Source organism: Aulonocara sp. 'chitande type north' Nkhata Bay, linkage group LG15, assembly GCF_057382095.1.
Source record: "Aulonocara sp. 'chitande type north' Nkhata Bay isolate Kocher_YH1m ecotype deep benthic linkage group LG15, A_spYH_male_GT1.1, whole genome shotgun sequence".
Lineage (NCBI taxonomy): Eukaryota > Metazoa > Chordata > Actinopteri > Cichliformes > Cichlidae > Aulonocara > Aulonocara sp. 'chitande type north' Nkhata Bay.
In genome coordinates, this window is record NC_141358.1 from 17,218,908 (window position 1) to 17,246,739 (window position 27,832).

Below are 27,832 nucleotides of genomic sequence, written 5' to 3' on the forward strand. Positions count from 1 at the left end.
AATTTACCATTGAAGAGGAAATAAGTAACCACACTAGTAGTTTCCAAATGGAGTGCTGAGACATATCGAAGAGCCATTCAGGCAGCTCCTGCATGTGTGACATATCAAAGTTTACGCTCGACTGTGAGGATGAAAACAAAAGCTGCGAGTTGTGGAATGAATCATTTTATTGTGTCGATCATAACACAACTACGGACCACCACCTAAAGACGAGAGGAAACAATATCTAACAGGAAACTATCTGATGGCTGCCAGCCTCATGGCTCCAGCTGTGGCATGAATGTCAACAGCCTCAGTGAGCGTGCAACATCTGTCAGGAGAAGATGATGCACTTGAGAAACTGTGCCTTCTTCAAAGGGTGAATCAAAATGCGCCGTTACAAACATTCAGTCCGCTCATTGGACAGATGTGTCTGGGGCGGGAGCAACAAAAGTAAATACAGGAAGAAGGTGTTTTGTTCTGGACTATTGGAGAACACGAGCAGTCACCCATCCATGCTGACTGTTACACATCTATAGTAACTTACCGCATCCCAGAATGCAAAGCATACGTGGCTACGGGAAGTTTTTAGCTCAAACTCGCAACGTCAGATCACGTTCAAACTGTGGTGTGAAAACAAGTATCAGGATTTCTGTTATGTGCACACATAATACTGGTCAAGCCCCATCAGTTATGTGCCTTAAGTCTTATTCCTTAGAAGCAAGATATTAAAAAAAACGAGGGGTGATTCAAGATTTTTGCACTGTACTGTAAATACACTTGTGCCCACTTGACCTCCAGTGAGGACGCATCATTTCTCTGCAGCTGTATTTTACAGAGGCTTTCAGCCTTGAAGACATCTGTAGATTTCTGCATTATTTTTTTTCACAGAGTGAACTCAAATTACCTAATTTCTTGATTACAGTGAAAATGCCAGTAGAATCCTTTAAAGGAAATCCTCCATCAGTTTTCAGTTACGCGTACAGTATCGCTTTCGGCAGCACTCTAATGCCTTTAGCTCATACACTAGGTCTTATAACAAACTCAGTTTGGGTTGCAGCCATCAAAATATCATTATTTGAGAGTAGCCTATTTTGTATTAACACGCAATTACATTTAACTGTACAAGATACTAGCAGCATTAGAGCAGTGAACAGAAAACACATCCTGGTTTACATTAAATGGGGTTACACACTATTTTATTGTACTTTGCTCTATTCATATCAAACAAAAGAAATTGTTTTTTTACACTTCCACTAAGAGCAGACATTGAGCGAGCAGAATAGTTATGTTTTGATCTCTAAATGCTTGAAAGCAGGTGCAAGGCCAGGTGAACCCAGAATTTTCCCACTTTCAAAATGACAAATTGAACAGAACAGTGAAGTAGTTCAATACCAAGTGTGTATGCCCCCGTCTTCATAAACCTTAAGAAAACAAACCAAAGCTTCAAAGCATTTAGGTCACCTTTGCTTAATATCTTATGACTCAGTCAATTTCCTGTGGTGACTATGAATCATAATTTATTTTTGAAAGCTGATGTTTCACCTTTATATGGTGTGCAGAAAACTCCTTTACACTTCAAAAAACTTAACTTGCGTTTGTGAGTCGCATAAGGCACATGTCAATAGTACTTGCTCTTCTTCTATTCAATTCATTATTGGCTGCTTTGTGTTTGTGTGGTGCTGTTGTTTAGTAGTGAAGTAGCCCCATGGGGGACAATTAAGTCCTCACACAATGTGCTCTGACAGCAATTAAAACAGCCATTAGTGGAAGAGGGAGGCAGAGTCCTAGAGAGCAAGATAAGAGAGAATGACAGAAAACGAGATAAAAAGACAGAGCCAGGAATGAGCTAAATGAAATGCCCTTCAAATCTGAACAGCGCTGAACACGAAAGACTGCAAAGGCAGAATATAAATAATTACTTAAAAGTTATTTCAGACTTGTACATTGTACTTAATATTACACCCTCTCACAGCGGGGAAATAAATCGCGAGTCGTAGAGAGGGCTCTCAACACTCTCGGCCTACTCCATGATGAAACTGCAAAGGCAACGAGAGCCGTACAACAATCTGAGCAGAAGGATGAGAGCATTATTGTTTTTGCTGTGATGAAAAGTGAATCATAAATCACATGCAAGTCCTCAAATGCAGTATTTTTCCAGACATTTTGAAAAGGCAGGTAAAGCACTGGCCTTAGATAACCTCTAATGTAATGAAAAGACATAGAAGGGAATGTTCCAACTGACCTCTACAGCCCTTATTTTTTAGTTCAGTGTGTAGTTTTTCAACTCACCTTCCTTAACTATCACATTTTGACACTGTATTACTTTGAATAATGCCAGTCTGGACGTAACCTCTCCAGGTTCAAGTAGACTGATTCTCTTTGACTTGACCAAGTCTACATTACAGCATCAAACCGGTTATTTTTGCACTGTTTAGGCTTCAAATGGGGCACAGGTTGAAAAGTAGTATGCAGCATTTTATTTACACGCAGTTTATTCTGGTGTACTCTTGAATCTCACCTGTAGGAGGTGTTTTCGGAGCAAGGGTTATGCGCTCGCACAATCACAAAGACGTGCTGAAAGTGTGAGCGGATGTTTTTAGGAGTGAAGGGGAGCGCCCCAGGTTCCTGGAACACAATCGTGACGATATCGTTCCCAATATGTCGCTTCCGCAGCAACTGGAAAACATTTTCAAAGAGAGAAGCTAAAGTTAAAACATAATTAAGTAGACATCTAGAGGAAAAAACAACAACACTTGAGCCACTGTTGTTTCGGCCTTTAAGGGTCGCCACAGTGAATTATCTGCCTCTATCTGACACCATCCTCTAGCATCCTCCTCTGTCTTACCAAACCTCTGCATGTCCTCCTTGACTACATCTATATACACAAAGAACAGGATCATGTTAACTCTAAAAATGTGCATAGCATGGATTACTACTTTCTCTAATGAAAAGCCACAACTTGCTGGTGGATCCAAAGGTATTTTAGTGTATCCAAGCTCTGAGCCCTGTAAATTAACATACCTGTTGCTTATTGTTGGGTGTGTATGGCAGCATGGTGGATACGTGGAACATGATCTCATAATCCTTGTAAGTAGTATACAACGAGTGGGTGCCAGTTGAGTCAGCTGAGAAGGAGAAAACTGCACGTAAATGTCTCATACTTCAGGAAAATACACCATGACAGGTTTGTTCAAGTACCCTAAAACTTTCTTCCCGCATGCTTGTCTCTACTATATGCTGTTCAGACGGCCCTAAAACACGCTCACTTCTTTACAGTCAGGGAGCCACTGCACTACCTCACTAGGCTGTTGATGTTTTCCATTTAGAGAGCCAAACAGTCACAAGGTATTTAAAGGCCGTACTTAAACAGCTACATTACCTCAATTAATTACACGCATTCATTAAGGAGGGCGTTGCATGGCTGTATTTAATTTGCTAGAGGCTACACATCCTGCAAAAATTGATTGGGGCAGTTTTCGTCTCACAGGGTATTGGGCAATGGCTTAGTTCATGCAGGGATAATATGGATAACATAATATCATACACAGGCTTGGAAATGTCACAGAGGTAGCAAAAATAAAGTGGACATCAATTCTGTTTGGAACAAACACAGGTGGTCTGGCAAAGGAGAAGGGCACAACCACAGAGGATCAATATCAGTGTCCAAAAGAAAATACAGTAATCTGAAACTAAAGGCCATCTGTCAAATGTCTGAAGAAACATCTGAGGAAACTTAAGAATCGGTGAACGAAGACAAGGAAGTGAGGGGGATTTAATGGGACTGGAGTTGAAAACGGGGGGAACAGGATCAGAAATTTTTAAAACATGTATTCCATCTGCTCATAATTAAATGTTTTGAAAACTGCAAGAAATTTAGGTGCCAAAGGCAAGGAAATTAAATCAAGTTAAATGCTATAATAACTTACAACCTCAACAATTAATTTCACTTCTTACATTACATACCTTCATCCTAATAAAAAGTGTAATAAACATTTTATAAGGAAACAATGTATTTAGTACTAGTGCAGTACCAGTCCTTTAACATGTGAATGAGATCTAATGTGATTATCGCAATGCAAGTTGAGGCACTGAACCCATGTGTGTATACACATAATCTAAAAGACTCTGACGACCCCCTGCATGCTCCAATCCATCAAATACTTGCTGGGCAACTGAACTCAGCACTTTTTGATCAATGTGAATGTCTATTTCGTGCGTGCCAATTTACTAATTTACTACCTGCTGTGCTGGATTAGACAGGATCAATGTCAGCGTAAGATCAAATATAAAGGTTCCCTCACACCCTCACTGGCACTTCGCAGTTTTTTGCAAATGTACATACTCTTTGTGTCCAGCTGAGCTCGATACTTGGTGAAGCCTTTAAGACGAACCCTCTCGCCCAGCAGATGGAGGAACTCCTCTAGTGCAGGCCCAGCCGCTTCGTTGTTGTACATCTCCTCTTCGCTACTCTGACCCGCCATGCAGTACATCACCCCCACCTTTCGCTGAAAGCTCAGCTGCGGAGAGAACAAACATTATTCCAATGAAAAGGGGAGAAACAAATGGAGATTACTGTGTGGAAGTCATGTCAGAGTAACCATGTTGACATTTGAGGCAGGACTCATGTTGACATTTTAAGAATAACCGTGGGTTGTTCTGTAGTGATTTTGTGCCATTTTCCTAAGAAATCATGTTGACATTTTCAGTTTCTTCAGATAAATTCCACATAACGGTCTTTGGGAGTAAATAAAGAGATACAGCAAAAATAAATAAAAAGAATTTAGTTCAACGATACATCCCCTTCACAGAAAAACACCCACACACTAAAAAAATTCATGAAATGCCAAATGACAATCGTTTGCTTTGCATAGTCAATAGTACAGGTTACCAGCTGCAAAAGTTCTTTGGCTCAAAGACCGATCGAATGCATGCACGAAAGGATCGCACTCTATTCAGCGGATGCCATGTCTGCATGACACTGTCTTTTCACTAAATGGAAAGCAGTAATCAAATGTGCTCAATCAAAGGAATTAATCAAGCAGATTCATCCGGCCCATCATAACCCACAATCAAACCTCAAGACGTGCTCGCTGCATCTCCTTACCCCCTGCTCGTCCAGCTTCATCAGCTGCTCAGTGACCTTGGGTGTGTTGAGTGCCAGGCGTAAGCAGTGAACATTGAGCTCAGGCACGAGGTACTCCAGCACTTCTTTGAGGGGCAGGCCTCGACCTAGACCATGCTTGGACGTCGAAGGTACAGCATCTTCCAGGATGGAACCGCGCAGAGTATTCAGCTGGAGACCACCCATAATGCAGGAAAAGAACAACAAAAACACAATTGCAGGGGTCAAAGCCATTATGATTTTCACTTAAAAGAACAACAACAACAACAACAAAAAAAAAAAAAAAAAAAAAAAACCCTAATACTCCATCCATCAATCATCTTCCACTTATCCAGTTCACGGTTGTTGGAGCCTATTCTAGCCGATCAATGTCAGTATCGAATCAAACCATCAAAAATATCAAGATTTCTATTTTAACTTACTTAAAAAGGAAAAATGGAGTTTAACATGGTTCTAATACGGCGCACGAAACTCACAGAAGCATGAGTTTATAGCTGTTGCTAATTTCTAACCCTTGCTTTTAAATTCAATTACATAAAAGCACAATGCACTATAAATAGAAAACTACAATATGGCACAACCATTTGTTAATATTTAAGAAAGAAACAAGCTTTATTGGTCAGATACATGATCACATAGAGTACAACATGCAGTGAAATGTGTCGTGTCCGAGCTGTGAACAGGCTGCAGGCGTAGCCGCACCATTCCAGGGCTTGGTGTTTGGCATGGGGGGGCCTAGCCAGGACCTTTACTGGATACTGGAAGGGAATCGAACTTGCTACTTCCGCTCCAAAGGGGTGTGGTCTTACTGTAACACTATCCAGCTTAACTATTTGGTCACAGTTTTAGCAACCCTTTCACTTCTCCTGCTGATGGTGCAGATTAAATCATTTTCATGCTTTGTGCAGTTTTACACTGCTTCCACAGCTAATGGAGATTTGATTGGTCTATTGGTATTCATCACAGAATATTCAATGATTGAAATGAAATTCACTTTGATTTGGCTAAAACTGAATTGATTTCCACTTATCCCTCAATATGGGAGCATATTAACCTCTTTAGGTATCATATTTAAATATATCAAGTTAAAATGTGAAAGCTTTAATGCGCAGCATTTATGTTAGAAATTAAATGCATAGCGGGAAAATATGTAATATCGAGACACTGTTTGACTGCAATTCTATCTCTGTGCCAAAAGACTGTGCTTTGTGTTTTTCATAGCTCTCCATAACCTGCTCGTCTTGAAGCAGGCAGCACTCAAGCAAGAGATTAAAAAAAAAAAAGAAGAAGAAGAAGAGTTAAATAAAGAACACCTAGGTTCAAAGAGAAAGCTGATAGTTTTAATCTTTTGCTTATCCAGCCTGTTAATGCAAATAAACTTGCTTCATAGCACACCCGTCAGATCGAGTCCAGATTAGTTGCTGGTTAGATAATTCTTCTCTTGGCTCTTCCTTCCTGCTCCACGCAGAGTGTTTGTTCTTTGTAACAGGCAACAAAACAACAACATGACTAGCTATCCAGCCCTCTGTAGAATACTAGTAACTCTATTTTGGGAAAACTGGAAGGAAGCCTGTGATGAGGCCTTAATCTATGCAATTAAATTCAGTTTAGGATCACACATGAAATTAATCTTTTTCCACAAAATCTAAAAACAGATATTTTTTCCCACTCTCTGTTGGTACAGGGAAAGCAAAATGCAGAAAAGTGTCTGGCTAAGGGAGAAAATAAAATAAATAAATAAATAAATAAAATAAATAGAGTGGAGATTTTGCTGCTGTAGCTTTCAGTGTGAATACTAAGGCTTCGGGGTAAAAAAAGCTCAACGAGGACATCCATGAATAAATCAGGAAGACTGTTGAAAGTCCAGAATCTGAATATCTACTATCAACTAACAGCTGTTAGTCAGTAGTGGTCCCATGCCACTTGTGTGTTTTTGCCTTCACGTGGTGTTTGGAAAGTCCAGAATTGCTGCCAGCGCACTCAGTACTAAACAAACCAAAGAAGAAAAGCACTTTAAACTTATCATGGGCAGTATTAAAAGGACAGTCATCCTCTTTGGTCCCTGGACTTTTGTCTTCAACATTAGTGCAACCCACTCACTCCCACGCAGGCACACAAATATATCTAAACCTGTGAAGCTCCCTGCTCTGAAAATAGCAATTAGAGAAGAGACTGAGAGGCAAGAGAAGGAAAGAAAAATAGAGGAAAACATAGCACAGTAGGTCGTGCGTCATCCCAAGAGATTGCAAGGGCTATTACTCATGGCACGCTTTAATAGAAAAGCAATGCTTTACCTTCTTCACTCAAATACCCCAGGTGCTATTTTAGTGTCGTTGAGCTGCAAAATGGCACAGCTCAGCCCTTCAAAGATGAAGGCTGACAAAGATGGTGGGTGGGTGTTCAGCTCAGCGAATAAGGACGTGCATCTATGGTTCTACTGTGTCTACTGATGGCAACAAGGGCTAGAGGGATTCACGAAAAAGTTGAGAATTTGGACTAAACAAATGGGAGGAAACTATAAAGATCAAATGGGCAGTAATTTAAGGTGGTATCAAGGAGCGGAGGCGGTAGCATCCTGAGCTGTATGCGACAGCCTTGAGCTGAAGCTTTTATAATGTCTCCCCCCAAATGACTTCATCAATAAGCAGGGAGCAGTTCTTATATGTCAACTCCTACACAGTTTGAACTCATAAAAGCATTTCAGGAAGATCACTCAGGAGAGCATACTAAATACTGACAGATATATTCACATGAACTTTCACAGTGGGAATAGCTAGAAAAGCTACAAGCTTACCCTGGTGAATGAAAACATAATTAAAAAATAATAATTATATAACAAAATCGTGAACACGTCAGACAGATGGCACACTATTTGTCAGAATGTATGTTACCTCACTCGTTCTGAAAATGACCCTGTAGTTGTACTGCTGTCCATGGTCTTTGTGTTCCTCCAGCTTCTCCCTTCTCAGACTCACCGCCACAGGGCCCAGATTCTCATCTACCCCCAGGTAATTCCAGTGCTCTAAGGGTGAAAAGTATTGGGATTTCAGATGCAGACATAAATTGATGACAGAGGACAGGAGAGATAAAACTACAGAAAGGAAGAAAACCTGAGCAATTATTCCACTATGTGTATTGCAGCTGAGTTATATCAACTATTAAAACTTTACAGAACGTTCGCAACATTACTAATGACTCTTTGCTGGTTCCCAGGTTTTCTCACGTGTAATGCAGAATGAAGTACAACTTCTGCACCTTGTCTAATTAGTGTCTAAAACACTACAAATTGTATTTTTTCTGCCAATACAGTCCACAGCATTTGCTCTAAGACTAGAAACGTTCAATAAGACAAATTGAAAAGCACCCACTAAAGTTTAAGAACTACAAATCAAAAAAGCCCAAACTATCCAATTTTCTCACCTCTGAGATAAAAGTACTTTCGGTAGTAATAGGCACCAAGGTCAACATGTTCCACAATGTATCGTTTGGACCTGTCGGCATGTTGACTAGGCCCGTCCTTGGAAGCCTCCAACACAGCCACACCTGCATTGGTAAAATGGGTAGTGAGGGTGGCATCCAAAGGGCCTTCTTCTGTACTGCCAGAGGAATTGCTTGAGCTCCCACCGCTTCCTATGCTTCCCTGCTGGAAGATTAATAAAAAGGAAAGGTAAAGCCAGCAAGCTGTAAACCATCTTTACATCTTAAATATGCAGAAATCTGAGCGCTTTTCAGTGCGTTTTCAAAATACACATCTGCAGACTGCAGCATCAATATTAAAACAGCAGAACCCGAGAAACCGTTTTATATATTAAAATGCATTGCAATATTTGCATATATCTAAGAAAATATAATGACTACTCAAGCAGACCTACCTGTTTAACAGGAGAAATGTTCCTTTCCCCCTCTCCACCAATCTCATTCCTGAAACAAGGGCAGCTGAGAACCAAATCATTGCTCTTATCATCGCCAGGGTCGGTACCGCCTCCTGTCCCCTCCTTGCTTAGCTCTTCTTGGGAGCCACAAGGTGACCCATACACTCCACTCTGATTAGACGAAAGAGAGGACGAGGCCGAAGCAGAGGCGGCAGCTGCAGCGGAGGCACCAGTAGTGGTGTTTTTGCGTTTGGCTCCAGATTGCCGACTTTGAATCGCCTCATTGAGGTCAAAGAGTAGAGACTGAACATCAAAATGGGCAAATCCCTTTTGGCATGCCCAGGGTTTGGGAGGTGGTCCACTCTCATCCCCTTTCCCACCATCTTCAGCATCCGAGCCAGCCCTTGATGTGTCACCCTCCACCTTTACACTGCGCAGCTTACGGAAGATAGACTCTCCACCTGTTTCTGACTTTGACCTTCTCTTCAAATGCTTCTCTCGTTCCTTTAGCCGACTGGCAGGACTACCTCTGGCTGGACCTAAAGGTCCATCTGGCAGATCCAGAGCAGCCTGTTTTATGGGAGCAACAGTAAGGAGTTCTGTTAGCCTTTCTGGAGCTGGGCTTCGCTGATCCGGGGCCTCAGCGGACTGGTATCCCTTTAGCATATCAAAGAAGCTCTCTCCTGACACACCATGCTTGTCTATGGATGAAGTGCTGCCATATTCCCGGTGCATGGGTGTCCACCCGGAGAACGACCAGCCCTCGTTTCCATCCCCGTCGAGCTCACTGATAGTTATATCACTGTTACTGCGTTGGCGGATGCGTCTCATGCCCTTGCGAGGGGAACCCAGATAGCCATCCGGTGACAGGAAGCGATTGTCCTTTCCCTTACTTTGCATCTTGCTCTTTAGTGTGTTGTGGATGTTGCGCAGCATGGATGAGTCCTGTGGGCTTATCAGGTGACCCAGCTTGGCTGACAGATTGCTATGGGCTGTGACGGCTGACACCCCCCCTCCTCCACTCCCACCACTCCCGCCACTACCTCCTCCACCACCTCCTCCCCCTCTTTCAAGTCTTTCTCTATCTCCACTTCCTGACCCTGAAGAGCTAGTGGTGTTGGTAGAGCTGGGTGAGTCTGTTTCCACAGTGATGTGCCAAACACCCCCTCCTCCCCCATCTTTTCTTGGTGGCCAGTCAGCTACACGAGCCCGAACCCCCATCTTTGGGACACCAGGGTTGGTGCCCGTGGTTGAAGAAGAGGAGATGTGGGCGCTCTCACTGCGAGGTGGTGGTGCCCCTCCATTAGGCAGTCGCAGACGACGAGTGTAGAACTCATCGGTAGCCGACACCGAGCCCCCAACTGAGCGCTCTGTTTGAGAGCGCTTCAGACTGGTCATGACGGAGTCGGGAAATGGTGTTGGGAGATGGGAGGGAAAGGTAAGGATGGGGTGCTAATGAGATTAGATTCGGGTCAACATAACGGCCACTGAGTGAAGTGATTCAAGAGGCTAAGGGACATTTAGTGCTGTGGAAACAGAAAAGGAAAAGTAAACAGGAAAAATTCAATATTTTCTTTAGTAATATAATAGTTATTGTAGACCAATATTTAATAACTATAGTAGTATAGTTATCATAGTTGTTAAAGCTTAAGAACCAATGGAAAAATAGCTGAGTTTGAATTTTACAGGTCAAACACTGAGCCTTCAAAAGGTTTAATTAAAAATTGCAATATACATATTAAATTCAACACTTATCAATAGTTGCATCGCAATACTTGGGACATTAAGAGAAAGTTCACCAAAAAATCGAATTTATATTTTATACAAGGTGCATACAATGGAACTAAATGAGAATTGCCTTACAGCAGCATTGGATTTCTGAAAACATAACCCAAAAAAAAAAAAAAAAAAAAAAAAAAAAAATATCATTGTAGGAACCCAGAGAGTCCATCTCTTTGGGGGGATTTTGGACACCATTACAGTCATGAAAAGCCTGTCATGTCTGGAGACGATATGCCCAATGGTCAGCTTACACGAAGACAATCTAGAAGGATAAATGGCGCTAATGATTTTAAGCATTAAAAAAAAAAAAAAAAGGGGGGGGGGGGGGTATTTTGTACCTCTACAGTAGTGAGTCTTGATGAAGAGAAATTAGTTGATGGCCAACTTTTATTGTTGAAGACTCTTACAAGCAGTCTGCTTAGGAATCAGGTGACAGGGGACTCTTTCTATCTGGAACTCGGCAACTGAGAAGAACAGTAGAGAGAGAAAACAGAAAGCAAAGACAGAAGGAAACCGAAGACAAGTCAGATTACAAGGCAAATTACATTCAGTGCTACATACTCTTTAGTATTACATTTCTTTCAGATACTCTACTGCAGTAGTAAAGAAATAGGAAACTATGGTATTTTTGTGAAATTTTGAGATCCTCATATACAGCATACAGAATATACTCTAGGGTTTAGAGTCTATCCATTTTTACTGCAGTGTCAAAGATTAGATCCCCTGTTATTTAATTAACAGCTACGTGAGAGCCTAGTAATTTTACACATCAAGCCCAGTCTGCTATCTAGTCATAGGGAGTATCTCACAGCCTGTAAAGTTGAGAATGAAGTCTCCTCAGGCTCTTTAGAGTACATTAACCAGCAAAACCCTTTTTCCAAAATTGGAGCTTCTTAGCTTAGACTTTTCAATGTGTTCTAAAACTAGCAGGGTATTCAACAGCAAAAGTCTTTAAAAAAAAATGCTATATTTAAAAATATCTTTAAAATATTTTTTTCCCCTTTCTCTTTATGCAATTGTGGATGCCCAATATTAACATGACAAATATTAAAAACATTTAAAAAAAAAAAGCTTAAGCTTCAGCCTGCTCTAAAGTAAACTCCTCTTACTTCAGACAGTTTTTTTCCTTCTCTTGTATACTCATTATGTTATAGATCAGCAGGATTAATATGGCCATGTCCATGTAATTGCTTTACAGCACTATTCACAAGTTTAACAAGGACCAGTATGTGCTCGTCTACTGGTGGGTCCATAATAATGCACCACTTCTCCCTTTCAGACCACATTCTGAATCACCATGGTGATACAGAGTTTTGTACGGTGCATGTTTTAGTAAGTGTGTGTGCGTGTGAGAGAAAGAAGAGTGGGTATTGATCGCTTCACACAGAACTCGCTGTGAGCAGTTTTCATGAAATTACCTTTTCTTGGTTTGTGGATTAACTGGGAAAACCACAACAATAGGTGTAACAGAGTTGTTGAGCGTTTTGAGTGTAATCTTTAATGTAAGTGGAACAAACACTGTGGATCGCTAACATGATTCATGGTTATGTCACAAATTTCTCCATGTCTTTAAAACGGAAACCATCTACGTGGTTCAGCTCCAAGTAGAAATTAAGATCTTTTTAATATCATCTGTAACCTAACTCTGATCTGAAAAAGATCTATGGTGCTTTGGTGTACTACAGAATCTGCTCAGTTTCCCAATGCTCACTGAACACCAAATTCTCTTTCATTTCACTTAAGCATATGTGTGTTTGAGCACAAGTATCTATTTCCCTTACACATATAATGAGGAGCCAAACACTAAGGGAACATTTTGGATTTCCTAAAGAGGCCTCTCTATTTTCTGCAGATTGTTTTGGGACAAAAAAAAGAAAGAAAAAAACAATTCTCAATTGTCTTGTCTCCATTGGTGCATTAGTACAACTGTTTTCAAAGGGGTTACAATGATTTGCAAATCACCGCGTTTTACTTTTATTCATTTTTTCCAGAAACTCATTAGTAGAACAGATATACAATCATCTTGGGTGCTTTATAAACAGTTTCAAATGTCTCAAAAGAGAGCGAACTGTGAAACTGAAAGAACATGAATATAGATGAACCTCCTGCGAGCGATTTTCTTCTATGCCAGCAAAAGCTTGTCAAACTTTTTACTTCATTGGAAATATCAAAAATCAGTACGACGCTGGCATACTTTCAACCCACTGTAGACCAACATCAATTGGTTCAACTTTTTCCCCACTCGAGGCTCCTTTAATTAAACTCAAATGAACAGATATTCTCCCATTAACCAAAGCAGAAGAAGGGGCTGAGTAACTGTAAGACTGTTTCCCAATATTCAGACACATTTTGGTCCTATTACAGAATAAACTGGCCATTGCGGCTCTGTTTGCAGTACAGTAATCCCTGCAGTACTTCAATTGTCATTCCAAAATAGGAGATCTCTCGCTTCTGTTGTAGACTGTCTGACTGATAAAGGCCCTTGTGAATGAGGACACTGCTTGCACAATAACACCCAATCCTGAGGCTCATTACAAAAGTATGTGGATACAAGTTGATAACATTACTGACCTTGAAGCTAATCATAACAGGCTTCTTCTACCAAATAAGAACAAATTTCAATTTCTTCTTATCCAAATTAATGCAAACAAGAGAACAAGTGGATGTTCTAATCCACAAGCTGCTTAATTTGCACAAAATCCGCTGGGTTGATATTAGGCTAAAAATATTTTTTATAATTTTCTCATTTATATACAAATCTTGTTGACAACTGTTTTACATGTTCTGTTGTTACACAAAATCTGATTATGAATAGTTCTCCACCACACTCCTGCTTATTTTTGATCATTTCTGCAGAACATATCCTGGGTAAATAGTCCCATTATCCATTTGGCTGTGCAGAGGTAAAAACAAAGCACACATGCTGGTATTTTGAACATATTCAATCATTCAAATCAGCACTGTCACATCAGCTATCACCATCAAAAACAGCACATTTGTTTTTACCTCCCGTTCCACAAAGTCTGCTATGAACCAGTGTCGTCTCCAAGATACTACCACTCAAAAACTGTATCCCGAATAACTAGCTGCAGAGTGCCCTTCACTTATTCCACAGAGGATTGCGTAGTACTTTTAATAAAATAAATAAATAAATAAAAAAAATGAGTTGGATAGTACGTGGAGAAAAAAAAAAAAAACAGTGAAAGAGTTTCAGAACTGAGCAAACAGGAAGAGGATTAAACTGTATGCTTGGCTGGAAGACTGGCAATTCAAAATGAATGAATGTGGCGTTGCACGCATCTATGCAGCCACTGAGGACCAATTATACTGACAGATACTCAGTAACCTTTAGCAGTGTCTAAATGAGGTCGATTCCTGAGGTAAATGCGCAGCATCCTTGGCCCAGTGAATGTAATGGCTGCTGATGTTATCTGTTGGCCCAGCTGGCAGGAAACTGTCAACAGAGGGACTTATTTACTTCTTACAAATGATAGTGGCTGGGACCCCAAGCACATTATCACACAGTGAAAGCGGATGTGTAATATCATATCAAGCACTTGATTGAAAAGATAAAAATCTAGAGATTTACACGAGAGCAAGTTCAATTCTCTACAGTGGGAATTTTGCACACAAAAAAACGAACCCAAAAATAAAATTGAAAAAAACAAAAACATGATTTTTAATTTGACTGTTGTGCATTTGCAGATGTCTTACAGCTTAGTCACTGTAAATTTCCATAGTAGGAATCATTACAATGGCTAGTACTTTGTTGTACATACAGACATATAAATGTGTCGAGACGTACTTGGAAAAATGTAAACTAACTGCAATACTGCAGATTTACTATGTATTATAATAAATCAGATATCATAGGGCGAGAGGCGGGGTACAACCTGGCCATTTTAGAATCACCAATAAACCTAACCCCACTAACTTAATTTCTTTGGACTGAGGAGAGAAGCCGGAGTACCCAGAGAGAACCCGTGCAGAAACGGGGAAAACACACAAAGTCCACACAGAAAAGCCCCAGTCAGATGATGGATTTGAACCCAGGACCTTCTTGCTGTGAGGCAATTTGTTAGCACTGTTAAACAATCATTACCATTTATAAAAGAAATAGTATAACTGGCATTAGCATTGTATAACTGACATCATTACCATTAAAAAAAAAAAAAGCAGGGTTTGTTTTGGCTCAGAATGGCTGTGGGGATGACTATGTACAGAGGTACAATGAGCTAATAACATGGTTTTTTTTTAAAAAAGACAAGAAATGATTATAATTCTGTAATTCTGGTGATTTTCCTTTTCCTCTGGCTCAAAACCTCTGAGGCAACAAAACCATGAACAGGGGCGTTGGCTGCTTGTTATCACTGGGTGCACCCTTTAAATATTCCTGTGTTCTGCTACAAGAAAACATTTCTGCTTTAAAGTAACATTCAGAATGTGGAAACCCCTTTGTTGTAACCCATTAATTTATCTTGAATTAAGCAGTCAATGTTTGGCGACTGGCAGTTACGGCCCTTTCCAAGTAAACGCTCCACATCATTCCAATAAAAGTTTCCATGAGGATTTCAACCTGGAGTTAGTGTAATTGTCTGAATAAGTAATCACTTAACAGCGACTTCAGTGTGACCTCATTACCAGTAAGAGATGATATGGTTTGTAATTCCCCCGAACATTTCCTGCAAAGAATTATGTAATGCTCTACCAATTATTGTGGGTACAAACGTCACGTCTAGAACAGATGGTTTGTTGCATTCACTCCCACACATATACACACTTCCTTTTATATGGTGAAGTGGCTGATGAGTGTAGTTTTCTGTCATTCAATAAAAATAAACCAACATGAAACTTCTCATTGAAGTAATACTGCAACTTGAGTTTTGTAATTGGAACACGTCAGCTATGTGTGACATCAGATGAAAACCATTAGACACATTTGTCATTTTTTCAGCGGTGCATGTTAAAAAAAATGGTAATGATCACCACAGCTGATGTGTTCCAACTATAGGATGTAAGTTAAAGTGTTACTACGAGTGTCTACACTCAGTGGTAACTTCGCTTCTTACACTCTTAAACTGCTTGTTTTACACAAATATCTAATCAGCCAATCACATGGCACTAACCCAGTGCATTTAGGAACAGTTCGAACCAAGCATCAGAATGAGGAAGAAAGGCGATTTAAATAACTTGGAATGTCGCATGGTTGTTTGTGCCTGTCTTTGTTGGTCTGAGTATTTCAGAAACTCCCCACACAGCCATCTCCTAGGTCTCTCGCCAGAGAATGGCCTAAAAAAGAGAAAATGTGAGATGAAGTTCTGAGTCAAAATGCTTTGTTGATGCCAGAGAAGAATGGCTGACTGCTTCTGTCACTTTATGACTACTGCACCCATCTTCTGATGGCTGCTTCCAGGAGGATAACGCATCACGTCACAAAGCTCAGATCATCTCAAACTGCTTTCTTGAATGTGACATTGAACAGCTGTACGATGCCGTCATATGATTATGGACTCAAATGTCTCCAGCCCCTTTCTGAATCTATGCCCTGAAGAAATAAGGCAGTTCTTAAAGGGGGGCCTACCTGGTAACAGCAAGATGTACCTAACAAAGTGGCAAATCAGTGTAGATGTTAATATTTAACTGGGCTAGTTAGTATAGTAAAATAATGTATTAGCAAAAACACTGATGAAGAATAAATAAAACTATGGAGTATTAAATATTATTATTATTATTTTTTTTTTTAATGTTTCTGCCAGTCTAAAGTTGCCATTAAGCAGTCCAGGTGTGCCGGTGACTGTCACTGTGAGACTATTAATATGCTTCAGTGCACAGTGAGTCATGCACCTGAATATTACAGAGCAGATGAGTTCTCACTGACTGATGGAGGCTAGTTCTGCACCATGAAAAGAGACCGTTAAAGAGGCGGCACATAAAGTTTAGGAATAAGTGCATTGAGTGTGAATGGTATGGTATGTGTGTGCATGTGAGCAGATCAGGTGCAGAGAAACGCTACGATTTGTTTCTTCAATCCATTCAATTAGTATTTTCAGAAAGGTACAAAGAAAATTAATAGTCTCCATTCTTTAATCAACCTGTATTGTGTAGAAGAAAATGGATAGTTTTCCCAAACCTGTGTTTAGCAAAGATACTCTAAGTACCTTCCAATCAGAGACCAGACAGAAGTGTGGAGGCAGAAGATTTAAGAAAACCATAAAAGAAAAATAGGAGAAGAAAAAAGAAGCATAACTCTCTAACTGTGATGTTTTTCTGTTAGTAGATATTTGACAATTGCACACCTGTTTCCCCAGACAGACATCATTACTACACCAACTGGTGAGTCAGGTCAAGTCACGTCATGTTTTTCTACGTCCTGACAACGCATACTACGTTATGTCTCAATGGTTTTCACAGGCTCAAAGCAGAAACAGTTTCTAAGCCAAAGCTTCAAGCTGCAGGCTTCTGGACTTGCAGTATATAATGGGGAAAACCTACTGAGCGTAAATTCAAAGAGATATTGCTTCCTGGATGGCTCGTGGTGCAATGCAAGCCTAATGTGAGCAGTGCCAATTACAAATAACAGAAAGAGAGGAACACTGACTTAATCTTTGACAGCATGTCCTTTTGTACACCAGGTGCCAAAACACTGGTGGCATCAGTGTGACCACTGAGGCAAGTTGGTTGCCTCAACCAACTGGGGTCCAGATTATGATGCAGACATTTAGTTTGCATTTCCATGTCTCTCTCTCTGTCTGTCTCATAAGTTAAACAAACAAAGCAAACAGAGAGATAATGAGCGCTGTTGCATCACATTCTTGTTTTCTCACCCATGTCATCTTTCCCAGGCTCAGCAGCATTACATACTCCAACTTTCATTTGGTTTAAACCTTCTGCCAATGTGGCCCGACAGTTTCAAATATTTTGAAACTTCCTGAAGACTTCAGCAGTTCAAAAGTATATAAAGAGACATTTTAAAAAGTAGCACTGATGGTTTTAAGTGTTCTCAGAAATCACAAACATGTCAACAATAAGAGTTCTGCATAAATGATGTCCCCTAAACAACGAAATGTGTGCTTGTCACACAGTAACAGTCATGACCTACAGCACTTTTGAATACTATAGAGCTGTTTGAAAGGTAAACAGCTTTTCATCTCAGCTTGTCTGAGCATAGATGAGGAAATGCTAGGCCAAGACACAGAGAAGATAAGGAGAAAAAAATAAATAATAAAATCAAACATTCTCTTTGAAAGCTGCCAGGCAGCAGGCAGTCCAAAGTGTTGGAGTTTCTGCTCAGAGCCTTTCAAACTGAAATTGTAATTGTGTGGAAAGATGAACGTGGTTTGCAGATTTTTTTCTTTCCTCCCTCTGCAGAGCTTGGTGGTGAGCTTGGGGTCTCCTCTCTTGCTCACTAAAATGTAAGAGGGGACTTTTGAGAGCTCTGAAGGTATTCTTATAGTTTATTCTACAGCGCTTCCACTTCCCCAGCTACCACAGAATAACAGTGGAAGGCGGAGAGCAGCATTGAGATTTGAGTGATGAGAGAGGGTCTGTGTGTGTATGTTAGCAATAGTTACAGCAATGGGCAGTCACTTTAATGCTGGAATATATGCATTCTGCTCAGGTACTAGGTATCTATGAGCTTTATTTTTTAACACAGATAAAAATGACTTTGGTAGATAGCACAGGTGTTAAGGCACCAGTATACCGGCCTCTGGTGACTGCGCCACCATTTCATTGAACAGATTTACTCAATTTCATTCAATTTTGCACTCAGTTCTTATGAGGCCATTGGAGTAATGGTGTCCTTAGCAAAGCCACACCTCCTGCACTGTGTGTTGTAATCTTCACTTTACTGTTCTAAAGTTTTGGCCATGCGTGCATGTTAGTGCATGCAAGTTGCTCCCTGTGAAACTGCTGCCTCTCCCCAAATTTACAATGAGACTTGGGAATTTTCACACCTATAGCTTGTTTGCTCTGGCCTGAATTAGATGGTGAGTTTGTTTTTACAACACAGAAATGTCCAAGCAAAGCAAAATGTGCAAGGAAAAAAACATGCGAACAGTAAATACAGAAGGAATCTCCTGTTTTTCTGGTGCATGTGTGAGAAACAATGTTAGTAAGGCCATGGTTCATTCTCCGCCTGGATACTACTACTATTATTTAGGTTTCTGTAGTTTGCATGGATCCAAGAATACAAAGCATAGCCACAAGGTCCTTTATACCTTTTAGAGCTTCTATCAGCTGTTGGTAAAAGAAAGAGAAGACAAAGTTATCACAGAATTTTACAGCTTCCCCCCCCCCCCCCAATTCTCTGGATTTCATGACTTTACCGTTTTTAAAACTACTCTCACCTTCAGTTGTTTACCCGATTTCCATGTACTTGTGTTTACTCATTATAGCCGGCTGCGTGTGAACAGCATTAATCATCATTAAGGGCTCTCCTTGTGGCGTAGCTCAACTTACTCACCAACCTCTGCCTTTCTGTCATCAGCAGAGAAAGAACCAAGCGAATCACTAATGTATTTTCACAGTTACATTATGGCGGGTGGATACATTAACAGAAAGGTCTGACATACTGGGTTGCCTGGGTGAAAATTCTATCTTATTGTACAAAAGTCACTGGAAGAATAACAACGTATCTGGTGGAAACTCAGAGAATGTTGCACATCATCACAGATCAGAGATTCAGATTGTTTTTATCTATTATGCTGGTACTTGAGTGTGTTATTTACTGGCTCTGAATGCCATACATCAAAAAGATTCACAGTAGATTTACAGTATTGGTTAATACAATGTGGTTTTCAAGTACCACATGTAGCACACTGTATAATTAAGCTTTTAACAGATTAATTAGGAGAGAGCAACACCTTAACTACTTAGGAGAAACTGACTTAAGTGCCACTTATGCTTTGATCAGATAGTAAACTGTCTACATCCTACTAGCTTCCTAGTGCAAATAACCTTGTAATGCCCAATTGTGCCATTTACCCAGGCTTCACCATCATCTATGCCAAAAACAATATTTCACTTGAGAATTCCTCAGAAGCAGAATACTGCATGTGAGAAAGAATAAGTTAAGACCGCATCCTGACCAGATTCTCTAAACACTGTCCTGAGGTCATTAACATGCCTTGAAAGCAACACTCAGAGCTTTCCTACATCCCCTGCATGAAAGCATGTGTATACATGTTTGTATTTGTCCCACAACTAAACATCAGAAACCAACTATGCTCTTGGACAGTCAGGAATTTTGGTGAGGTACCAAATGGGGGTTTTAGCACAAAGACAAGTCAGGTAAGTCACCAACTCTATATCAGAATCAGAATCAGAATACTTTATTCATCCCGAGGGAAATTAGGGGTTACAGCAGGCAGCACGCTAATGGCGCATGCGCACTCATGACCATAACTGCTGATTATAGCTAAATTTATTGAAGCATAGTATCCATTTTTAGTTTATGAAATGATCTGAAATAGTAGGAATATTCAAAGATATTTCTCAAATAAGGCAACAGAGTCAATGCCTTTAGCGAATGTGGACCACTTGTGCTTACGAGCAAAGTCAGCCTCCAGAGGTCCATTCTAAGCCAAGAAATACCCTGCCGCCGTGTGCACTTTAAATCACACAGGACAGCATCTGGGTCATGCAAGTTATGATGAATCAGGTCCATTAAGCCAATTGCCCTCATGAAATGCTGGTCTATTATTCATGCAAGCAGAGATGATTTTTCTGAGGATAAAGGGTGGTTAGTTAGTAGCAAGCTACAGTGACTTTTCTTTTAGGTGTATCAACTTGACTCGTACTTTAACTCCTCTCTTGTCTTTGACTTATGAGCATTTTTTACTTTTCATATGTGGTCATTCATACATGACTGAAGTTAGACTCAAGTTAGACTTACTTAAAACAGCATCCTTCAATGTGAGTTTAAATAATATTACAGCAAACCCAGCAAAGATAGCTCGACATTTGCACTGAAAGTACATTTTATTGGTAAGATCTGTCGCAACATGCAATACAGGTATTAGGTATTGTTATAGTAATAACATTATTATCATTGAATAAATATTAATGTAACAACAAGCTGTAGATTACACATTTATGCTCTGCCTAACTTTGTTTGCATCCAGCTGATTGTTGTGTTCATGATGTTCCAAAAGCAAGAGAGAAGTTCTTTACATTTTTAATTTTTATTTATCAGCTGATATTTGAAAATTATTTACATACGTCAGCTGATAATATCAGCCCTAATAATATCGGTCGAGCTGTAATAAACTACTCAAATTTTATTTCCAACTTCCCAACAATCCATGAGACAGATGTAAAAAAATGCATGCATGCATACATGCATTTATGCATACATTTATTAAATTCCACCTGTATAAGTATAATGTAATTAGTGTTGGAAAGCTTAATCATAGACAAAAACCTGCTAGGGGGTGATACCTGTGGATGCAAAAAGACCTGCGATCCCATAGCCTATAAAGCTTTGTGGCTTAATCCTGCTGAGTTTGTGGGCTCACTCACACATTTAGCGTCACACTGAATACAAAACAAATTCGATTTTATAATAGAGTGTGGTTTTAAAGCCAGACCTGCCGCCTTCTCATTACATGTGGTTTCAAAATAGTAAGATGGTGATGACAAAAATCCTGCAGCCACCTCAAAGTAGCTACAACCATCTTTTATACTGTCTGTGTGCTTGATCGGTTTTCACAGACGGTCATGTTTTATATACTGATTTTACAAACATTTGTGTTGCTAAATCAAAATAGTTGAGTTGTTTTCATTTGATGTGTGATATGTCGAGCCACAGTATCTACTATTACTTCAAAAGTAATTACTTAAAGAAAAAAAAAATCTCTTCATTGCATTGCCTGAAAATCAGTTATTTCTGTCACTTTTTCCTGCAAAATGCATACTGTCACACCTTGTTCAGTCTAGTGTGTCTACATAAAGATAATAAATAAGTAAAACACTGAAGAAGGCACACGCAGACAGACTTCAGGTCCTATCTGAGAGGTTCCAATCCATTTACCATAGCCCTACAGTGCCTAAAATAAGCAACTAAATCTACCGAAGGCATTACGATTGATGGCAACTGTACACGCAATAGCTGCAAGATCTGAGAGTGCTTTGAATACTAGCAAAACTACATATTTGAACATGAACTTGAAATTAAATAAAGTTAGTTAATCTACATAAATCAAGGAGTGAAGTAGCTTGCACTGATAAACATTTACCACATTCAGTAACTCTGGCATTAATGCACAAAATGTCGTCATCATCATAATACAAACTGTTCGGCTGCTTAGCGTTTAAGATGTCGTTTTCTGCACTGCAACTTGTCTCAGCCATTCTAACTTCAGTAGTGAGGGTGGCATAGATAAATATGCACCCATTAATAGAGTTTAATTTGGCTTTATGTGAGCAATCCAGCTCGTTTTGATGTTGTTGACAGCAAAAGTCCATTTAAAGACCCGTTTAAAGAAACCAGGCAAATAGATCAGTCTGCAGTGCACAGACAGCAGCAATGAAGCTGCCTGGTCTTCTGCAACTGCCACCTCCACACCACCGCCAACAGCCCACTAATCTGTGCCAATCAGATGACGCTAAACAACCATTTGTTGTTGAATTGGGCACCAGTACACGCCCCCTCCTCATTTCAACAGCCACTGCAGACCCTAGCAAAATGCTGGCGATGTAGCAAATGCAGGCACAGCAGTGAGGGTGACAGAAATAGCAGAGTGGTGAATAATAGAGAAAAAGAACTGTGGTGTAATTAACATGGTGGCTGGGGGCTGATAGAGGGGCCGTACAGAGATAAAGAAAGGCACTGAAGAGAGGGTGCTGTGAAAGAGGATGTAGGAGAGATATGAAGAGAAAAGATGAGAAATTAAAAGAATAAAAAGAGTGAAGAGAAAAGTTCTGGAAGACAAAAGCAGAGAAGCAACTTGTAAGAAACAGGGTAGGTTAGAGAGGAAAACAAACTAGGTCTCTGTCATCTAATCTAAAAAAGTAAATAAAAACACTGGTAACTGGCAGAACTGTCATATTCAAATTATGTGGCTTGATTGAGCAACAATCCCACAAAATCAACAACTATAAAAATATAAAGCGCTTTCATGCGTAGTTCCAAAGAAAATCCCAGCTGCTGCTTAACAAGACAATCCAACGTATCAGAGAACTGTGGTACACAATAGCTGTGAAACTGAGGGAGACAGAAAAGGACAGAAACGGAAATGTAGATAATTACACGTTTCTCAGCAGCAAGTACAACTCAACATGGTCTCGCTTGCTCTGGTTCAATTCTGCAAAGCAAGAGGATCGTTTAACTGGTGACAAGTCATGCATTTGGATATGAAACAAGCCTACTGAGTAAATTAGGACGTCTTGTTTTCCACTGCCTCACAGCACAGGTGACTTATTTAAAAAACAGAGAGAGAGCCATGGATTGCAGCCATCAGAAACGAGCTGCAGATTTCCAAAATGGCGCAGCTCTGCGTGGGCAACAGTGAGCTAGAACAGCACTGCAGTAAGAGAGGAGTGAGTAGGACTGAGAACGAAAGCAGCTCGCTCTCCAGTACTTGTTATATGTAGTAAACATGTAAGCCGAAAGAGGAGGATAGAGAGAAACGCAGATAGCAGTTCTGTACATTCAAATGCTGTTGTTTTCTGTTGTTTTCATTCAAATTCTGTTCTGTACATTCTAATTCCATTGTTTTGATTCAAATTCTGTTCTGTTCATTCAAATTCCGTCGTTTTCATGTTAATTCCGTTGTTTTCATTCTAATTCCGTTGTTTTCATTCTAATTCCGTTGTTTTCATTCTAATTCTGTTGTTTTCATTCTAATTCTGTTGTTTTCATTCTAATTCTGTTGTTTGAATGAAAACAATGGAATTTGAATGAAAACAATGGAAGTTTAAAACAAATTCCATTGTTTTCATTCAAATTCTGTTCATTTCATTCTAATTCCCTTCTTTTTATTGCAATTCTGTTGTTTTCATTCAAATTCCATTGTTTTGATTCAAATTCTGTTCTGTTCATGTTAATTCCGTTGTTTTCATTCTAATTCCGTTGTTTTCATTCTAATTCTGTTGTTTTCATTCTAATTCTGTTGTTTTCATTCTAATTCTGTTGTTTTCATTCTAATTCTGTTGTTTTCATTCTAATTCTGTTGTTTTCATTCTAATTCTGTTGTTTGTTTTAAACTTCCATTGTTTTCATTCAAATTCCATTGTTTTCATTCAAATTCCATTGTTTTCATTCAAATTCCATTGTTTTCATTCAAATTCTGTTCTATTCTAATTCCGTTGTTTTCATTCAAATTCTATTCATTTCATTCTAATTCCCTTCTTTTTATTCAAATTCTGTTGTTTTCATTCTAATTCTGTTGTTTTCATTCAAATTCCATTGTTTTGATTCAAATTCTGTTCTGTTCATTCAAATTCTGTCGTTTTCATGTTAATTCCATTGTTTTCATTCAAATTCTGTTCTGTTCTAATTCCGTTGTTTTCATTCAAATTCTATTCATTTCATTCTAATTCCCTTCTTTTTATTGTAATTCCGTTGTTTTCATTCAAATGCTTTTGTTTCCATTCCAATTCTACTCTTTTTATTCAAATTCTGTTGTTTTCATTCTAATTCCGTTGTTTTCATTCAAATGCTTTTGTTTTCATTCTAATTCCGTTGTTTTCATTCAAATTCCGTTGTTTTCATTCAAATTCCGTTGTTTTCATTCTAATTCCGTTGTTTTCATTCTAATTCCGTTGTTTTTATTCAAATTCTGTTGTTTTTATTCAAATTCTGTTGTTTTTATTCAAATTCTGTTGTTTTTATTCAAATTCTGTTGTTTTTATTCAAATTCTGTTCTGTTCATTCAAATTCCGTCGTGTTCATTCAAATTCCGTCGTTTTCATTCTAATTCCGTTGTTTTCATTCTAATTCCGTTGTTTTCATTCTAATTCTGTTGTTTTCATTCTAATTCTGTTGTTTGAATGAAAACAATGGAATTTGAATGAAAACAATGGAAGTTTAAAACAAATTCCATTGTTTTCATTCAAATTCTGTTCTGTTCTAATTCCGTTGTTTTCATTCAAATTCTATTCATTTCATTCTAATTCCCTTTTTTTTATTGCAATTCTGTTGTTTTCATTCAAATTCCATTGTTTTGATTCAAATTCTGTTCTGTTCATGTTAATTCCGTTGTTTTCATTCTAATTCCGTTGTTTTCATTCTAATTCTGTTGTTTGTTTTAAACTTCCATTGTTTTCATTCAAATTCCATTGTTTTGATTCAAATTCTGTTCTGTTCATGTTAATTCCGTCGTTTTCATTCAAATTCCGTCGTTTTCATTCTAATTCCGTTGTTTTCATTCAAATTCCATTGTTTTCATTCAAATTCTGTTCTATTCTAATTCCGTTGTTTTCATTCAAATTCTATTCATTTCATTCTAATTCCCTTCTTTTTATTCAAATTCTGTTGTTTTCATTCTAATTCTGTTGTTTTCATTCAAACTCTGTTCTGTACATTCTAATTCCGTTGTTTTCATTCAAATTCCATTGTTTTGATTCAAATTCTGTTCTGTTCATTCAAATTCCGTCGTTTTCATGTTAATTCCATTGTTTTCATTCAAATTCTGTTCTGTTCTAATTCCGTTGTTTTCATTCAAATTCTATTCATTTCATTCTAATTCCCTTCTTTTTATTGTAATTCCGTTGTTTTCATTCAAATGCTTTTGTTTCCATTCTAATTCTACTCTTTTTATTCAAATTCTGTTGTTTTCATTCTAATTCCGTTGTTTTCATTCAAATTCTGTTGTTTTCATTCAAATTCCGTTGTTTTCATTCAAATGCTTTTGTTTTCATTCTAATTCCGTTGTTTTCATTCAAATTCCGTTGTTTTCATTCAAATTCCGTTGTTTTCATTCAAATTCCGTTGTTTTCATTCAAATTCCGTTGTTTTCATTCTAATTCAGTTCTTTTTATTGCAATTCCGTTGTTTTCATTCAAATGCTTTTGTTTCCATTCTAATTCTACTCTTTTTATTCAAATTCTGTTGTTTTCATTCTAATTCCGTTGTTTTCATTCAAATTCTGTTTTCATTCTAATTCCGTTGTTTTCATTCAAATGCTTTTGTTTTCATTCTAATTCCGTTGTTTTCATTCAAATTCCGTTGTTTTCATTCTAATTCCGTTGTTTTTATTGCAATTCCGTTGTTTTCATTCAAATTCCGTTGTTTTCATTCTAATTCCGTTGTTTTCATTCTAATTCCGTTGTTTTCATTCTAATTCAGTTCTTTTTATTGCAATTCCGTTGTTTTCATTCAAATTCCGTTGTTTTTATTCAAATTCTGTTGTTTTTATTCAAATTCTGTTGTTTTTATTCAAATTCTGTTGTTTTTATTCAAATTCTGTTGTTTTTATTCAAATTCTGTTGTTTTCATTCTAATTAAAATGGGGGAAATTTGACAAACAACCTAGTGTTGGTGAAAAACAGCATTTTGAAAATTAAGACAGTCAAAGCACATGCAGTGTAAAACTCACAATGGGAGAGCCAACAGCAGTGGTTAATGAAATTTAAATGGAAAATTGCACTGGAAGACAACCAGTTAACAGGAAAGAGAGGCTACACATGATATCTTTGTTGTAATAACTTGACATCAGTAAGAATTTATTAGCTTGCTGTAACAATAGCGGGAAGCTTTTAGTCTTACTGCATGAAAATCAGAGAGCATGCAACATCCAAGCTACGAGTTACAAAAACTGGTGGAGGAATAGCCTAGAACGACTTCAGATAGGGTTATCATGTTTTCCTTCTTGAGATTTATCTTTTTAAGAGAAATTATATACATTTTCAACAAAGCCTACGTATAGACATAAGCATACACTTTTCCAAAACACCATATAATACCACAAACATCAGCTTCTCCATGGACACAGTCATACTCTTTCTTACAAGCAGTTTTTCATACACAATCAAAATTTAAGTATAATTTGAGTAATAGTATAAGTGCAGAGGACAAAGTCGGACTAATATAGTCTAAGCTTGTACAAATTACATTTGGCACCCAATATGATCTGTATAATCAAAGCCTTTTGATTCATTTGTTCAGCAAAGTAGAAATGTGTGTTTGTACTCTACATAACAAATTTAATACTACATACCGTTGCTAAATGCTTACAAGTAACCAGTGATGGGAAACCCAAATATTATTCTTTTTTTCTATTCATAAAGCTACTTTCAGCTGTTCCATTATTCACAAGGTTCTGTTATTCACAGCACTTTTTGATTTGGCTGTTTTTATGTCGGATGCCATTCCTGATAAATGAAAGGAATTTGTGTCTCCTCCAGATATTCAACCGTGGATCTTTTGCTTGTTAAGTGAATACCTAACCCACTACACCAAGGAGTAACTAAAGTTTTTACATTTATGTATTCACTTATTATAAAGACAAAATAAAAGAGATTATAACTATGGTAGCACAACTTCTTAATTGTCACTGCACACTTTGAAAAGTTCCTTTTAGATGTAGTTCTCGTTTGTGAGATTTTTAGACTAGTCAAGAATGATCAGTCCTACAAAGTTTTAAAAAGAAAAAGAAAAAAGGATTGTACGGATAGCTGCTTCTGCCTTGTAATGAGATGGGGATAATGCAGAGTGCAATGAATATACAGTAAGGAAACCCTACTCCTTCCTGTTGCTTTCAGACCCAGGGCTATGCCAGCTTGTGCTTTTGCCAAGGAAGCAGTCTCATATTCCAACAGGAAACACATCTCAGCCTCTTCCTGCTTACCCAGAGGAAGTGGCAGGTCAGATGGGGAATGGATGAGACATTTATTCTCATGACTAAAGTCCAGAGTGTTAATTTCCAAGAAAAAAAAATATATATAACAACATACAAACTATTGTATTAATAACAAAGTTGATTATGCTACCACATGTCTTCTGCTTTTGATAACATAAGTATTCTTCGATTCCAAATTTCCCCCATTTTAAATAAAATATGTTTAACTGTGTCTTCATTCTTCATCTACTCTGCCCTTTTAGTTTTGCTCTTATTTTAATGGCATTTGAAAC

General features: G+C 38.5%; 1 protein-coding gene across 3 annotated transcripts in view; it reads right to left on the minus strand.

The window, feature by feature from the left end:
- sipa1l1 (signal-induced proliferation-associated 1 like 1) overlaps positions 1-27,832 on the minus strand; it is a 100,891-nt gene that overhangs the window by 23,556 nt on the left and 49,503 nt on the right. For all 3 annotated transcript variants that reach the window (XM_086264688.1, XM_086264686.1, XM_086264687.1), the window contains exons 3-10: positions 11,097-11,222; positions 8,977-10,502; positions 8,525-8,747; positions 7,996-8,126; positions 5,087-5,275; positions 4,325-4,499; positions 3,004-3,107; positions 2,501-2,658 (exon numbers count right to left, since the gene is read on the minus strand). In XM_086264688.1, the coding sequence (XP_086120814.1) occupies positions 2,501-2,658; positions 3,004-3,107; positions 4,325-4,499; positions 5,087-5,275; positions 7,996-8,126; positions 8,525-8,747; positions 8,977-10,374 (2,378 nt within the window). In that variant the 5' untranslated portion in view covers positions 10,375-10,502; positions 11,097-11,222. The remainder of the gene's footprint in view (positions 1-2,500; positions 2,659-3,003; positions 3,108-4,324; positions 4,500-5,086; positions 5,276-7,995; positions 8,127-8,524; positions 8,748-8,976; positions 10,503-11,096; positions 11,223-27,832) is intronic.